At 42.6% G+C, this 16,514-nt stretch overlaps 1 protein-coding gene across 1 annotated transcript in view; it reads left to right on the forward strand.

Moving 5' to 3' along the window:
• The window catches only part of OCA2 (OCA2 melanosomal transmembrane protein), a 182,661-nt gene that overhangs the window by 83,063 nt on the left and 83,084 nt on the right, over nt 1–16,514 (forward strand). The window contains exons 15-17 of the mRNA XM_076328905.1: nt 750–897; nt 2,533–2,590; nt 3,997–4,105. Of these exons, the coding sequence (XP_076185020.1) occupies nt 750–897; nt 2,533–2,590; nt 3,997–4,105 (315 nt within the window). The remainder of the gene's footprint in view (nt 1–749; nt 898–2,532; nt 2,591–3,996; nt 4,106–16,514) is intronic.

A 16,514-nucleotide genomic window follows, 5' to 3' on the forward strand; every position in this document is an offset into this window, starting at 1 on the left:
ACACCTTTTGGTCATTCTCCAAGGCCTTGACAACACTGGGGAAAAAAAATATCAAAAAGCGTTGGAAATCCTGACAAGATTTTGGAGACTGATTTCAAGTTAATCAGTCTGTCTGAACTTATACAGGATCAGGTATCGTTCAGGTCTGCATGCAGGTGATGGTAGCTGTCTTTATGGATATTTTCAGTGCCTAAGAATTAAGTCCTCTCAGGAAACCTTTAAAATGTTATTAAATGATATTCCATAAGACAGTGCTAAATTTCAGTTTTGCCTTACATTGATAAAATTGCTTATATGAACATAGAGTGAATGGAAACCTGTTGTCCATTCTGAGTACAGTGAAGGGGCATTTGCTGTAATTCCTAACTACAAAGTGACCAGTATCTTGTTAGCAGTACAATAATGTATATTGGCAGTTTATTTTCTGATGAAAAATGAATGTGATACAATTTTAGCACTAAAGCTTGTGGAAGGCATTTGCAAGCGTTCGAAGACAGTACTTCTTTTTCTTTGGAAAAGGACTTTGAGATTAATTTACTTAAAATTTTGAAAAGTTTCTATTTATTTTTCATTCCCTTCAGCTCTGCAAAATGAATGGTAAAAGCAGCTTCCTGAGTGGAAAATTGTTGGGAAACCATCCCAATCATTTTAACAGCTTTGAGTCCAGGGCATGTTACACATATTTTGTGCATCTCTGGTTTCATATGCATTATACCTGCTTTAAGATAAGTGATTTTGCTTCTTTGTAGAGCTGAAACATGAGATCTACGTTTGGAGACTGACTGCACAGCGCATTAATCCGGCCAGCAGAGAGGAGACTGCGGTGAAATGCCTCTTGATGCAGAAGGTGCTGACCCTGGAGATGCTCCTGAGGAAGAAGCTGAGGACATTTCACAGGTGAGTGGGGACCAGCGTGTCCCACGTCCCCTGCTCCGAAACTGGGTGGGGACAAGATGCAGGCACAGGCAGTTTGTTGGACTGGCAGGGAGCTCCCGCTCATCGTAGTCTACAGCCAGGAGTGATAGCGTGGCTTTGTTAACGTCAGGGGTAATATTTCTGTTTGGTCAACGAGCCAAAGGCTTACCTCTAGTAATTTTAGGCAGAGCTGAAAATGAAGGCTTTCAGGGATCTTCTCTGGGACAAGATCTATATTCTTAGTTGTCTCTTGATCAGAGGGTGTTGGGGCAGATATGAAGAGCCACCCACAGCCTCAGTAAAACACAAAGTATTTTAGGACAAAACCGATGTGTAAGGTCTGGAAAATATATGTCAATATGACCCAAATTTCAAGGCCTAGAAATTTCAGGTAGTATTTGGTTTAAAAAGATCACAAATACATCATTAGATTTTTCCTTGCAATAGTGGCTTCAGCATAGTAAAATGCTATAATTTTTTTTTACTGAAAAATTCAAGTGTTCTTCAGTGAACTGTTGAGTTTGAAAAATTTATCACCAGTGAATTGCTGCATTTTAAAATTATTTCATAATCAAATCTTCAGTGTGAACCTGACTGTAGGCATAATTAACTGTTTATGTATAGAAAGGGAGAAGTTTTTATAAACTAGGACTAACAAAAATGCTAAACTTTGTTTATGTTCTGGCAAGAACAACTGTTATGCTATGGAATTTGATGACTGAGAATAGCAGTGATAAGTACTCTGAAAGTGAATTGGCTAAACTAAAGTGAAACTGAAATAATTAATTTTTATTAATAAACATGTTAAATAGGCAGTATGGACAAGGACATGTAAATATATGATTTCTTAAACTCATCTAGTAATAAGATGATTTCTGTTTATATAATTTTTGTGGATATTGTGCACTTTGAATGGAGTGACTCTATTACTACTTAAAGACAAAAAAGGTTGTTAACATCACCTCCTTTTTAAAAGATTATAGCAGATTATTAGACTTTATGACATTCTAAAGAAGACAGTTCTGAAGTATAAATAAAAATTGTGTATTTAATCTTGAAAATCAGGATTCTTCCAACACAGTACATTTACAGCAATGTAAAAATTCATTAGCTCCTGAACTGCAAACCCCAAGGCCTTTTGCTGGAGGGCTGACTATGCTGATAACACGATGAAGTTACTCGGATCTTAAAAACATCATTATAAAATGCAAATGGAAAATATATGTGTTCTGACTTGTTGATGTTAGCACACGACCCTCATTTTATCGCAGCAGGGCATACATCAACTCCTGAAACTATTAAGGGGACTACATATTGCATATAGCCAGATCCTATACTGGGGTCCATGCTCTGGAAGCTAGCTCCTTCCAAGCCTGTGGCACTCCTCATGAACCGAAGGGTTTGTGTATTAGTGGAGCGTGTTACAAAAGTGCAGTCTTCAGTGAATGCTCAGGGGAATTTTGCTGCTGGCCATAAGAAGGCCACGACTCCTTTGTGGTATGAGTTACTCCGTATGGTGGAAAGGGTGATCTATTTGTGATGAGAGGGATTTTTTCCAACACTCTTGGCAGAGCTCTAATTTCATTCCGGAAAAAAACAGGTGTCATTTTCTTTCAGGCAAATTTCACAAGAAGATAAAAACTGGGAAACAAATATTCAGGAACTCCAGAAAAAAGTAAGTAGATGGCAGTTTTTCTCAGTATCCATGTAAGCGGACCTATGCCTTTATACAGAGACAGTGCTTTGAATCTAATGCAAATTTAATAACTGTCATGATAGCAGAAAAGCTGGCAGGCAGGCTGGCTGGCTTCTCTGTGGGATGCGGTTACTGAACCACGTTCTGAGTTTTTGTTAGGTTTTATACTTTTGTTCCTTAGAAAAATATCGTTTAAAGGATCAATAAATGATTCAGCAGTGTTTTCTTAAATTTTTAATCCTTGACCAGAAAGACTCAGAGGTGTCAATAGGTTGTTTATAACTGTGATGCATGACGATAGAGTACACTCCTGCTGATGTACCGAATACCGACTCTAATTTACCACACTGTCTGTGACATGCCTGCTTTATTATTCAAGTAGGGATAAACCATTTGGATAAATCCTGTTCTCTTTGCTGTGCACACATTAACACCGCCTAAGTCTTTATGCTGAAGCTGGGTCTGATGAGATGTAAACTCTGTAGTGGGATTAATTTCACCTAAATTTAATTGTCTAAATGTCACATCCTCTCCACCTCACTGGCACCACTAATGAATCCAGGCCTGTGTTTGGGAGCTCAAGTCCTTGACTGGGACATCACTGTCCTACACATCACATCAAAACCGAACAAAACCAATGGGATTTCTTACTAGGTTTTACACCTTTTCAAGGCATTGCATAAAAGACAACCTTTTTAAAGAACAGAGATTTGCTTGTACTTTAGTAGAGCTTTAAACTTACGTGGAAGACTGGAAACAAGAGAGGGACTTGGGCTGAGAGAAGGTGATTCCCTGGGTTGGTGGCGAAAGTGAGATCAGAGCAGAGAAGCAGAGTCACGATGGAAAGCACTGGGTCTGAGGGTGAGAGCATGAGGAGCTCGGCACAGGGATGCAGGAGCTGGGCACGGGGGTATAGAAGCTGTGTAGGGATTATGGGCTTGGCATGTCCATGAGAGTTGTACAGGAGGCACGAAAGACCTGACCTCTAGGGTAGGTTATAGGTTTTCAAGGCACACGTGCAAAAAGGGTGGTTTTGTCCAGTGTCATGAACCCACAGAGTGCCCGGAGTGCCCTCTGTAGGAGGAATTGCATTTCAACCCTACTTCTGCTGAAATGAAGCTGTGATGGGGGTAGCTGAAGACAGCTGAATGTATGCAGCAGGTGCTAGCTACTTGTAACTCTTACATCACATTGGGCCACATATTCACGTTTTTTATAGGTATGCATGAAAGGCTTCAATTTAAATATTTCTGTCTTTTATGCTGAAGAGGAATATACAATACAAGAACAGAAGTTTGCGCTTCACACGTGCTTTTGTGAACTCTATGCATAATAGATAGCTCCTTCTTTAATACAGTTATGAATGTTTTTCTCCCTGTCTACAGCACAGGATAACAGACAAAATTCTTCTCATCAAATGCCTGACTGTGCTGGGATGTGTTATTCTTATGTTTTTTCTCAACTCGTTTGTTCCAGGCATCTACCTAGATCTTGGTAAGTCTCATAGTTTTGTTCTATCTAAGTAAAACACACACCCTCCCCGCCCCTCCCCCCCCCCCCCCCCAAAAAAAAAAAAAAAAAACAACCCAAAAAACCAAGTCAAAAACAAACCCCAGTTTTTCTGAGTCTGGATCTTTTCAGAAAGCCCTTTCCCAAATGTCTCTGGCCTCGCAATTCCACCAGGTTAATCAGAACAGTAGTTTCTCAGAACAGGTTTTCAAAATGCAGTCACGTCCCAGTCACCCCAGGAGGAATAACAGAGAGTGCTCGTGACTTCATTTTTCTGACTTCCCAATACTAATGAGCTAGCTAAACATTACAGAATGAGCAATTTTGACCTTGGCATCATTGCACTGTAGGTTTGAGTGAATGACCAAGATGCATTATGGAGATCAGAAAATAATCACTCCATGGAAGAACAAAAAAGTAGTCTGGCATTATTTCTTAAGTATAGATAACTTTGTGTAACTTCCAGTCTCCATTACTTTATCACTAGAATAAATCATTTCCCAAAATAAAATCAGGAAGACACTGTATATGTGTGAAATGAAAGTAGCTGTATGCATACTTTCTATGTATATAACTATATGTGTAGATTTTTATATAGATAGTTGTATATCTATATGAGGACAGGATCTGCATATCCTAAAACCAGAACCAAATTAAAGCTCACATTTAACCGCAGGACAGTCATAAAACCTAACTGTGCATTGCCCTACAAAATGTTAAAAATATTTTTTTGGCTGCTGAGCACTTGAAAGTTATCGAATTTCAGATTTATGGTTTTTTCATGCAATCTGAATTCCCCCATGGTGTACATCCATCTCAGTGGCTGAAAGATGCAACAGTCTTGAAGAGGAATAACTCATAATCAATAAATCATTGATTGAATCATCATATACACAGATACTACATTGAAATCAATTTTTATTATGCACAATATAGAGCTAGTTATAGCTGTACAATGGTGATCAAGTTGTAAACAAGACCTTCCATATCTGCTGCTGCCACTTCTGGTGTATTCACTGGCTTAGAAAGGTACCAGTAGCAGAAGGCTGTCTCTCTGCTGGGACCTAGGGAAACACCAGTGTTGTGTATTGCTGGCACCAGTGGAGGATATGGGCTATTGTATCTGGAGAAACGTGTTTTAATAGGTACAGCTTTGCTGCTAAACACATTTGTTCCAGGGACTGATCTCCAGCCCTCAGGCCTTAGAGATGCAGGATGGCTTGTGTCCACACTGCTCAGACCTTGTCCCTTCAGAGCAGACTGGCCGTATCTCCACAGCACAGCAATTGGCCTTGTTTCCTTTTGACACTGTATATATGGGTTAATTAATTTTTAGGTTCGCAGCGAGGGCAGTTTTGTAGCCTAGCAGAGCTGTGTTTTAAGATTATGAGGCTGAGGGCATATGTTGCATTCTCTGGTACATTTGATGGAGTGCATGAAGCCACCAGGGATAATGTTGGAGTAACTGTACAGAGCAGAGAGAGCCAAACCTGATCCAGACTCACCCATGCTGCTGTTTGGGTGTGATCCCTGAAATGAATTGTCTCCAGAACTGCACCTTGGTTTATTTTTATCTCAGATGAAACAAGCTGGGTCGCTGCAAAAGAGTCTGGGAGCAAAGCAACACTTACACAAGGGGGACTCTGGGGGACCAGGACCTTGCTGTGGACTGGGGCTAAGCAGTTATCTAACAGTGTCAATACACCCAGCAAGACCTTGTTGGCATTCTGTGGAAGTCCTGGTGCCCTGGAGCAGTATGAGATTAGGAAAGGGGCCACGTCAGCCAGGCTTTCTTCCCCATTTCAGCCAGTGCCACAGCTGCTCTGGCAGCTTCCCCGTTCCAGAGTATTTGCCATGGAAATGGACGATTTCAGCCCATAAAGATTATTGGCTGTTAAGAAGTTAAAAGGTATACTGATGTATTATTATAAGAGCAAAAGTGCTGTATTACTAAGGTGTAGGAAGATGCAGAAATTGAAGACATTTGAAGGCATTTGAAGTCATGGTGGCTAAGAACATAAGGAAGGCATTCACATCGGCAATTTAAGAAATCAATTTTCACCCTTACTTTTCTGTCTCAGATAAGTGGGCACTGAACCATGTAGGATTTCTTGAATTAAACCCATCTATAAGTGTTTTTGAAAAGCCACAGTCAGTCAGTAAAGACCACATAGCACTGGTTGCATATGCTTCTGGTAAGATATTCTTTCAAAACTGCAAAGCAGTTGGAGTCCATACTAGAAGAAACTTAATAACTGATGATTGTTTTTTGTCCTACTTTATGTCAGTAAAACAAATGAAAACAAATGGCATGGTTGGAAGTGCAGGTTTCTATTATTCACTAGCTGATCTTCAGCTGCAACCTTGAAAGTAAATAGGGGCTGTATGTGTTCTGTATTCATGGCAAACCTGTCAGATTAATGAATAAATGTTATTAAAGCATATACATAATTTCTATTAACAATTAATGGAACCTGCAAACTTCCACTGAGATCTCACTGGTGATTCCTGAATTCCACTATCTTGATGATAGCTGTCACTTATTTATCATTACTGAAGTAGTGCCGCTGTGCGTCTCTATGGATTTTAGTCTTCCAGTGCATGGAAATGAATTTCCTAAAATACAGTACCTCTTGTACTCTGATGGTTTGGGTAAATTTGTTTAATATGTTTTTCTCATAAAAATGAAAGTAGGTTGTAGTTCAGTGTTTAATTTTCTAGCAGAATAATGTTTTATACAGAGGCTGAAGTGTTAGAAATCTAATAACTTTTAATTGCATTTGGTAGAGTGAATTAGAAAGATTATAGAATTCTTTATCAGTCCCAGCCTTGATACAATTTTTCCATTATGAACTTGGAATCATTAATATAATTTGAGGGAACTGACATTTTAATTTAAATAATAAAATTTGCATACTTAGCTGCCTTTTAAAATGCAGAACACTTTCCTATTCTGTTTTCCTGTACCTGTTCATCAATTTATTTAGTCTAATTCTATGCAACATCTATGTTAATGAAAGATTAGTACTGAGACTTTAAATAAACAGATATGGCAAACTTTAAGACTTCTACAGTGCTTTCATTTGGCCCCATGGGATTTTACTTTATTGATAAAGCATCTGAGAAAAGATGACAAAAGATGAAAGTAAAGCCCCTTTGAGGATTGTACCTGGCTCCTATTTTGACTTTAACTTTTAGGCAGGCATGTCTAGAGCTTTGAACTGTAATGAGATCCCCCAAAAGAGATGAAAGATTTTAAAAGTAAAATAAAGCAAGATTTTGTTGAAATTTAAACTAGTTTTTTTTTTTTTTTTAAATAGAGGATGCTCAAAGTGACTGGGTCAGAAAGAATACACAAAATCAATTTATAACCTACTTCCTTCTGCTTCTGTGGGGCAGGTCCTTCCTTTTTGGTTTGGTTTCAGTTGGTTCAATGAGTTGCTGAGCTGCTGTGAACTCTGTGCAGTTCCTTCTAGTATCCATGAAGAGGGACCCATCACCTCTGTGGCCCTACTTTTGTCTGCCCCTCTCAGTGGTCTCTGCATGCAATGCAGGCACCCCACTCCTTGCAGACCTCCTTGCTCTTGCTCCCTTCCACCTCTGGACACCTCTTTCCCAGAGCCAGGCTGAGTAGTTTCTGAGGCAGGGGAAGGTCCTCTTCTCCTTTTAGAGGGTTGCAACAGACTCTGCTGCTCCCATCTTCAAGAAACAAGGTGCAAACCCAAGAGCAAACAAAAGAGAGATTGTCTGTTTCAGAGAAGAGATACTGTCTCTATTTTGGCTGCAGACGGCTGGAAGCTGGGAAGGTATGCCAGGAGAAATGCAATTGTATGTTTGCCTTTTTTGTATATTTATTCCCACATTATTGCCACTACTTCCCTGTTGGAGACAGGGCTCTTGCATAGGTGAACCTTTGGTATTACTATCTACGGCTGATCTCATGATCCTTTGATGAATTAATTATTTATGCAAGAGGACAGGGAGAGATTTTTGGACTCACTGAATTCTTCCATAATTTAGGACTGCTATTTGCTCCAGCCCCAGCAGAAGACAGAGTTTCAAATCATAAACCTTGAGGCAACTATCTTGGCTTTTTTTTTTGTTCTGCAGAGGGGTTATGTCTTCATACTATTGCCTGAGCCCATTATGATGTCTTTGGTGCCATGGATGTCTGTGATCCTTCAGACATCAATGTTAAAGCTAAATACCTTCAGCTGCCCTTAAAATAATCTCAGGAGGAGGTCAAGTATCAGTGGAGGTGATCTACAGCCGTGTCATCTGACCTACTTTAAAGGTCTAATTCATGAAATGATTCACCTTACCCTATGTCACTTCACTTTTTATATGCCAGAAGGCGTCTTCTCAAGCTGTACCAAGTTTTAGTCATAGATACTTAAAACCAAAACCCACAAGAGTTAGATGGATATTTGGCTTGCTAATTGATTATTTGGGGGTTTCACGTCTAACTAATATCAAGTTTGGTATTATTAAACAAAGCAGTTTTAGCAAAAACCCCAAACTTATGAACTTTTAAAAAGTTTATGATTTTATTGTTTTAACTAACTAACGTGATCGCTATGACCTTTCTAGGTAGTAGAACAAGTTCTATAAACCAGCACTCCATGTCACTTCTGTCAGGCAAACATCCTAGGTCTAAATTTTCCCCATTGTCCTTTCTCTAAAGCTAAAATCCCTCAGTATTTACTGACAAAGGTTATCTTGTTTGACGAGCCATAATTTATGTAGTTAAATCTAGTTTCTCTTGGAAAACTCTCTCGTCGTCTATATTCACTGTGGTTTAACTTTGGACTGTGGGCTTGGACTGCAAATTCTGCTGCAGATACTTTAGAGGATCTGAAAGTCTCTTTCTGCAATTTATCTTAACTAGTTACATCTTGAATCATTGAAACATTTTAAAACTGTGACTGAAATAGTGGAAATAGTGGAAAAGTGGAAATAATTGTTTTCATTTAGAATCATAGAATCATAGAATAGTTTGGGTTGGAAGGGACATCTAAAGGTCACCTAGTCCAACCCCCCTGCCGTGGGCAGGGACAGCTTCAACTAGATCAGGTTGCTCAGAGACCCGTCCAACCTGACCTGGAATGTTCCCAGGGATGGGGCATCCACCACCTCTCTGGGCAACCTGTGCCAGTGCTTCACCACCCTCAGCGTAAAAAATTTCTTCCTTGTATCTAGTCTCAATCTACCTTCTTATAATTTAAAGCCATTCCCCCTTGTTCTGTCGCAACAGGCTCTGCTAAAGAGTTTGCCGCCATCTTTTTTATAAGCCCCCTTTAAGTACTGATAGGCTGCAATAAGGTCTCCCCAAAGCCTTCTCTTCTCTAGGCTGAACAACCCCAACTCTCCCAGCATTCCCTCATAGGAGAGGTGTTCCATCCCCCTGATCATTTTTGTGGCCCTCTTCTGGACCCGCTCCAACAGGTCCGTGTCTTTCTTATGCTGAGGGCTCCAGAGCTGGATGCAGTACTCCAGGTGGGGTCTCACCAGAGCAGAGTAGAGGGGCAGAATCACCTCCCTCGACCTGCTGGCCACTCTGCTTTTGATGCAGCCCAGGGTACGATTGGCCTTCTGGGCTGCGAGCGCACATTGCTGGCTCCTGTCCAGCTTTTCATCCACCAGTACCCCCAAGTCCTTCTCGGCAGGGCTGCCCTCAATCCCTTCATCCCCCAGCCTGTATTGAGACCGGGGGTTGCCCCGACCCAGGTGCAGGACCTTGCACTTGGCCTTGTTAAACCTCATGAGGTTCACACGGGCCCACTTCTCAAGCTTGTCCAGGTCCCTCTGGATGGCATCCCGTCCCTCTGGCATGTCGACCACACCACTCAGCTTGGTGTCATCTGCAAACTTGCTGAGGGTGCACTCCATCCCACTGTCTATGTCGTTGATGAAGATATTAAAGAGTACCGGTCCCAATACGGACCCCTGCGGAACGCCACTCATCACCAGTCTCCATCTGGACATTGAGCAATTGACCACTACCCTCTGGATGTGACCATCTAACCAATTCCTCACCCACTGGACAGTCCACCCATCAAATCCATACCTCTCCAGTTTAGAGAGAAGGATGTTGTGGGGGACCATGTCAAAGGCCTTACAGAGGTCCAGAGAGACGACATCTGTAGCTCTTCCCGTGTCCACTGATGTAGTCACTCCATCATAGAGGGCCACTAGGTTAGTTAGGCAGGACTTGCCCTTGGTGAAGCCATGCTGGCTGTCTCGAATCACCTCCCTGTCTTCCCTGTGCCTTAGCAAAGCTTCCAGGAGGATCTGTTCCATGATCTTCCCAGGCACAGACGTGAGACTGACTGGCCTGTAGTTCCCCGGGTCTTCCTTTTCTTCCTTTTTAAAAATGGGGGTTATGTTTCCCCTTTTCCAGTCAGTTGGAACTTCACCGGACTGCCATGACTTCTCAAATACAATGAGTAGTGGCTTAGCAACTTCATCCACCAGTTCCTTCAGGACCCGCAGATGGATCTCATCAGGTCCCATGGACTTGTGCACCTCCAGGTGCCTTAGATGGTCTCGAACCTGATGTTCTCCCACAGTGTGCGGCTCTTCATTCTCCCAGTCCCTGCCTTTTTCCCTTCTGCGGCTTGGGCGGTGAGGCTCGGGCACTTGCTGGTGAAGACAGGGGCAAAAAAGTCATTGAGTACCTCAGCCTTCTCTGTGTCCCGGGTAACCAGGTCTCCCATTCCGGAGAGGGCCCACATTTTCTCTTGTCTTCCTTTTATCCCCGATGTACCTATAGAAGCTTTTCTTGTTGCCCATGACGTCCCTGGCCAGATTTAATTCTATCAGGGCTTTAGCTTTCCTAACCTGATCCCTGGCTGCTCGGACAATTTCTCTGTATTCCTCCTAAGCTACCTGTCCTTGCTTCCACCCTCTGTAGGCTTCCTTTTTGTGTTTGAGTTTGTCCAGGAGCTCCTTGTTCATCCATGCAGGCCTCCTGGCGTTTTTGCCAGACTTCCTCTTTGTTGGGATGCATCGCTCCTAAGCTTGAAGAAGGTGATCCTTGAATATTACCCAGCTTTCTTGGGGCCCTCTTTCCCCCAGGGCTTTGTCCCATGGCACTCTACCAAGCAGATCCCTGAAGAAGCCAAAGTCTGCTCTCCTGAAGTCCAGGGTAGTGAGCTTGCTGTGTGCCCTAAGGATCTTGAACTCCACCATTTCGTGGTCGCTGCAGCCCAGGCTGCCCTTGAGCTTCACATTCCCCACCAGCCCCTCCTTGTTGGTGAGAACAAGGTCCAGTGTAGCACCTCTCCTCGTTGGCTCCTCTACCACTTGGAGAAGGAAGTTGTCATCAACACATTCCAGGAACCTCCCGGACTGCTTATGCCCTGCCGTGTTGTCCCTCCAACAGATGTCGGGGTGGTTGAAGTCCCCCATGAGGACCAGGGCTTGTGAGTGTGAGACTGCTCCTATCTGTCTATAGAGGGCCTCATCCGCTCGGTCTTCCTGGTCAGGTGGCCTGTAGCAGACCCCCACCGTAATGTCACCTGTCCCTGCCCTCCCTTTAATTCTGACCCATAAGCTCTCGGTTGCCTCTCTAGAGAGTGTGTCCCGTCGGCAAATAGGTGCTTCTGTACCTCTCAGAAGGGAGTCGCCTACTACTATCAGCCATTGCCTTTCCTTAGTTGCGCTGGTTGTTATACGGGGGGCAGATGGGGCTACATTACTCAGCTCCAGCGCTTCTCCTGGTGTGACAGGACTTCCTTCTTTGGCCTGCAGAGCGGTGAAGCGGTTCTGCAAGGGCACCTCAGGCTCGGGGGAAGTCTCTTCCTCCTGTGGGTCCTTGCCTTTGCAACCATCCATTCTTCTGCATTATTGGGCCCCCTGCTCCCTTCTGCGTGTGCTGGTGGGGGAGTTTTTTCTGTTTGGCCATGGGCTGCGGGTCCACTGCAGAGTGCACTTGGAACCAGCTATCTAGCTCCTTCTCTGCCTCCCTGATGTTACGCAGCCTTCTCACCACCTCCTGCAGCTCAGCCACCTGCTGCAGGAGGTCCTCCACCTGGGCACACCTTTTGCAGGCAGGTCTGTGCCTGTCCCTGCCCCAGGAGAGAGGTCTAGGCACCTCCTGCAGCCCAAGGTCTGCACTGCAGCCTCTCCCTTCAGCAGTTCTGTCTGCGTGGAGGCACCGGCCGCCGCTGGGGTAGATGGTGCAGACCCCCCAGCTGGAGCCGCGGCCTTTACCCTCAGACGAGTGCCCGCCATTCTGCCTTGAGGGTCGGGTAGGATGAGTGCCCTTGGCCTGTGCCCAGTTGCTGGGTTATGTGTACGCCGAGTCCCCCACTCGTCCCGTGGAATGCCCCTCCTTCGAAGAGGCGCCCTCCCTCGCGAACTGCCACACGAACTGCCGCGCCACGCCCTGTTTGCCCGCCCTGTTGGCAGCGCTCCTGGTGGCAGCGCTCCCTGGGGCTGCCTCGAGTGGGAGTGGGGGGTGGCAGCCGTTGCTCCTGGCCCCGCCCAGGCCTCGTCAGCCGCCCTGGTGAGAGCTGCCGGCTCCCGGCGGGTCTCTGCGCTCCCCTGTGGGTTCCCCGGCTCAGGAAACCGCCCTGTACGCTGTGATCCGCCGCTCCGCTGCGGGACGCACCTGCACCAGAGCTGATCGCCTCTGCGAGTGACCATTTAATTTAAACTGACTTCCATTTCTCTGGTAGGCCATGTTGTGCAGAGCTCCTTCTTATTCTATTGCCAGAGCATTAAAGGAGAAATGTGTTCAGTTTCTGTAGATGCAAAAGACTCCTGCTGTATTGTCACTCCTTTGGATACCAGTTGTCATATTTTCTGACTCACTTCCCTAATTTACAGAAAAATTGTTGGAATTCACATGAGAAATTAAATAGCTTAATTGGAAAGGGCTTCAGCAGAACAACCTCCCCCAAATTATGTCTACAGAGAATGTTATGCAAATTATAGCAAAAATTTTGTCTTAACCTGCAGAATGGAGTGACACCTCAAATTCAGGGAAGTGGACTGGATCTGAAGTTTCTCCCATATAATTTCTCTTGATTTTCATCCTGCTTTTGTTTAAGTGGACATGCACAATTTTCAGCCTACACTGTAATTTACATAGGTGAACCAATAATTATAATAGAGTTGGAACTGAGTGGCACTTGCCTGGTAGCTTGCTTAGTGATGAAGAAAGGGCTGCACTGCCCTAGAAAGCTTCACAAACTTGCTTAAATTTGCTATTGAATCACAGAATGTCGGAAGTTCCATATCAATATTTAATTGGCTTAGAAACACTGAAGCTAGTTCTCCATTACTGCAGCCTACTAAGATTTTAACAACTAACTTAATCCATTTTCTTTTCTGCAACATTTTCAGTAAGGAACTCACTGCAGCAATGATTCTTCCCTAACAAATTTGAGACAGATTGGCAGGGTCAGCATGTGTAAAAACTTGTGTGAGGGTTAGCAGTGCTGTAACCAATGAAAGAAAACTTAAACTTAGAGATCTTTGACTAAATTATTTAATGCTATAAGCTAAAAAAGAACTCATATTGCACAGGTGAAATAAATGTTGTCTGTGTGGTTTTGTTCTGAATGTGCAGCCTAGGAAGCTGCCTAAGAAGAACTCTAACAAGCTTTTCCCCCCAGCTTTTATCTGGGCCCTCGGACAGAGTATGTATGTGCATTTGAACTTGTGCTAAGAGGTTTCTTTAGAATGGTGAAAATGTTTTTAAACATGAACCACTCCCCCACTGCTCTGTGAGAAAGATCCTGCCCCACAGTGTGCAGCAGAATTTCTCGGGTCCAAAAGATTTATAAATGGTCATGGAGAAGGAGCACAGGGCTGAGAAAGGTGTGGACAGATCCCATTAGTCTGAAAGGGGTGTTAACACAGAAGCATCCATAAGGCTTTTATTTTTACACTTTAAAATGTTATCCTGGAACTTTTTTTCTCATCTGCTATCAGTAATAAATAGATTAAACCATGTTGTCCTACTATCCTGTATGACGGTGGAGTTATATAAATCTGATACTCTTTACAAACAATAAAATTATATGTGCAGAAACAAAAAAACTTGACTCTCAAAATTTAAGTGTTTGTACCCAAAGAGAGGGAGAAAAAGAGAAAGTGTTCATATTTTGGAAATGTTTGGTTTCAGGTTATTGTGCAATAATTAAAATGAAAGGTTCATTATAGAGTTACTCATTGTTACTGAGGAGTTATTTTATAAAATGTTTGAAAAACCAGATCAATTTAATAAGCTGGTGTATAATTATTTAGTACTTAAGAAAACAGAAAATCCTGGTGAGACAGACAGCTATTAAGCTATAAAAACTGGTGAATGACACAGATTTAAGAAAGCATAGGCTTAATGCCAAAAGCCACATTGTTAGGTTTAGCACATCTTATATTTCACATCTTATATCAGTATAGCCTCATTGTAAAAAGTGCACATTTGCTCTTTAATTTGTCACTGAATCTAACATTTATCTCCAGATTATCTAGGGTCTGTGATATTAATCAGTTTTAGCTGAGGAGATCTTGTAGGTATTTACTGCTAAATAATGGCTCAAATGATACTGAATTATCAACTATATTTAAAACTGTCACAGCCAATATTTTCTTTTCCTTGTCCTTTTTTTCTCCTTGTATTTTTATTTTATTTTATTACTTTGTAAAGCTTTCCAACATGGCTTCATAAATTAAGGAACCAGATGCAAAGCCTGGGAAGCAACATTTATGGACCTTTTCTATACAGCTAAAAATATCAGCTTGAATAATCTGTGGTTGCCTGGAAACTCCTTCACACATTTCAGTGAAGTAGATGGTTTTGGTCCGCAAAACATTTGGATTAGGGATGCCTTCTCTGTATATGGCAGCAAGCTCCCGCTTTCAAAGTATCAGTGGTGATGTTACGCTTGTGATATTGTGGGCAAAAAGGGGAACATTCCTTATACGTGGAGCTAAGAATTTATTGTTAGTCTAATTAAAAGTTGTATCAGTGTAAACAAAACACAACAAACAGTAATTGTTAGTCCTCTTACGATAACACTAACACAGTTCAAATTATCTAATTAATACAAAACAAAACTCATTAACACTATACAGTTAAAACTGTTGTAAAAAAACCCGGCAAAGAACAAAAACCCAAAATACTCCCAGTATCTCCCCCTTATATTTTGATGTTAGGGTCACCCTTTGATGCTCTGCAGGGTGCTAAGGTTCACAGGTTTAGGCTGGGAGGAGTCACAACGAAGTGTTGATATCTTCAGGTCTTTGCTGGGATGAGCGTGATAGGGTTGTCTCCCTCCTCTTTACCAGGAAGTGAATAGTGTTCATGTTAATGATTTCTTCCTCCCTGTGCTTGGGTCCACTTGAGCCCATTTTTATACATTTTCTAAAGCTTTACACTTCGCTTTTTCAAATTTGGTCTTCAGCTCTCCAAGATATCCAATTTTATCATCTGTGGTGTGTTGTATGTATATTACATACTTGCTTCTTGTGCTTTTTGTTATACCCCTAAAATGGGGTAACATTGACCATCTCCTAAGTTTGCTCTATCATCTATAACTAACCACTGTTGAGTTGCTGATGAACCTGGGGCCTTTGGTACCGTCCTATGCATCCCTTTTTAGCTTCAATTACTGATCCTGTGCACTCGTGTCTGTGGCAAATTCTTTCTTCTTTTATTGTTTTCCATTAACGCTCCACCTACATGAAGCTGTGACATTGCTTTCTGTGACTAAAGTGGTTTCGTTAGTTCCTGACCTGATAAAGGTAAACAGAGCAACAAATTGTAGCATCTGACAAGAGTGTCCAGCCTAACGTAGTAAGATATAGTAAGATTAGATCCATGCTTTTAGGCACTCCTCTTTGAAAGTCCTCAACCCTTTCTGGAGACCCTTCCAGGTCCTCGCAGTTGTGCTTGCAGGGGCTGATCGGCAGCCCTTTCCCCTAGGTGGTATCAGCTACAACTGTCAGTGGAGTTTGGCATATTTGTCCTCATTTAGTGCTCTTCGACTCCCTGCTCTTGCTTCATTCGTCTACTATTTTATCTGTTCTGGCATGCAGTAGTGGTGGTTTAAGTTGTCTAGTATTTTTACACTGAGGTCAAGAAGAGCATTGCATGGGACTGACCTGCTGGCCTCTGAGAATGTAGTATGGAGATTTGATTGCACCACAAATTGTGGTTTTAAAATGAGAATGGACACATCTTTGAGTCACAGTGTTGTTGAAAAAATTCCTGGTACTGTGTATATGAATATAAGTTAAAAAGAAATTTGACAATTATTTTGTGGGAATGATAATGTTGGAATGGAGGTAAACGGATGCAGTCAGCATTGACTTGGACTCAGAAAGTCTTGTCCAGATCTTAGTTATTCCTCCTTCTCAGCCTGACACTTTACTCCTGAAAGTA

Source organism: Aptenodytes patagonicus, chromosome 1 (genome assembly GCF_965638725.1).
Source record: "Aptenodytes patagonicus chromosome 1, bAptPat1.pri.cur, whole genome shotgun sequence".
Taxonomy (NCBI): Eukaryota; Metazoa; Chordata; class Aves; order Sphenisciformes; family Spheniscidae; genus Aptenodytes; species Aptenodytes patagonicus.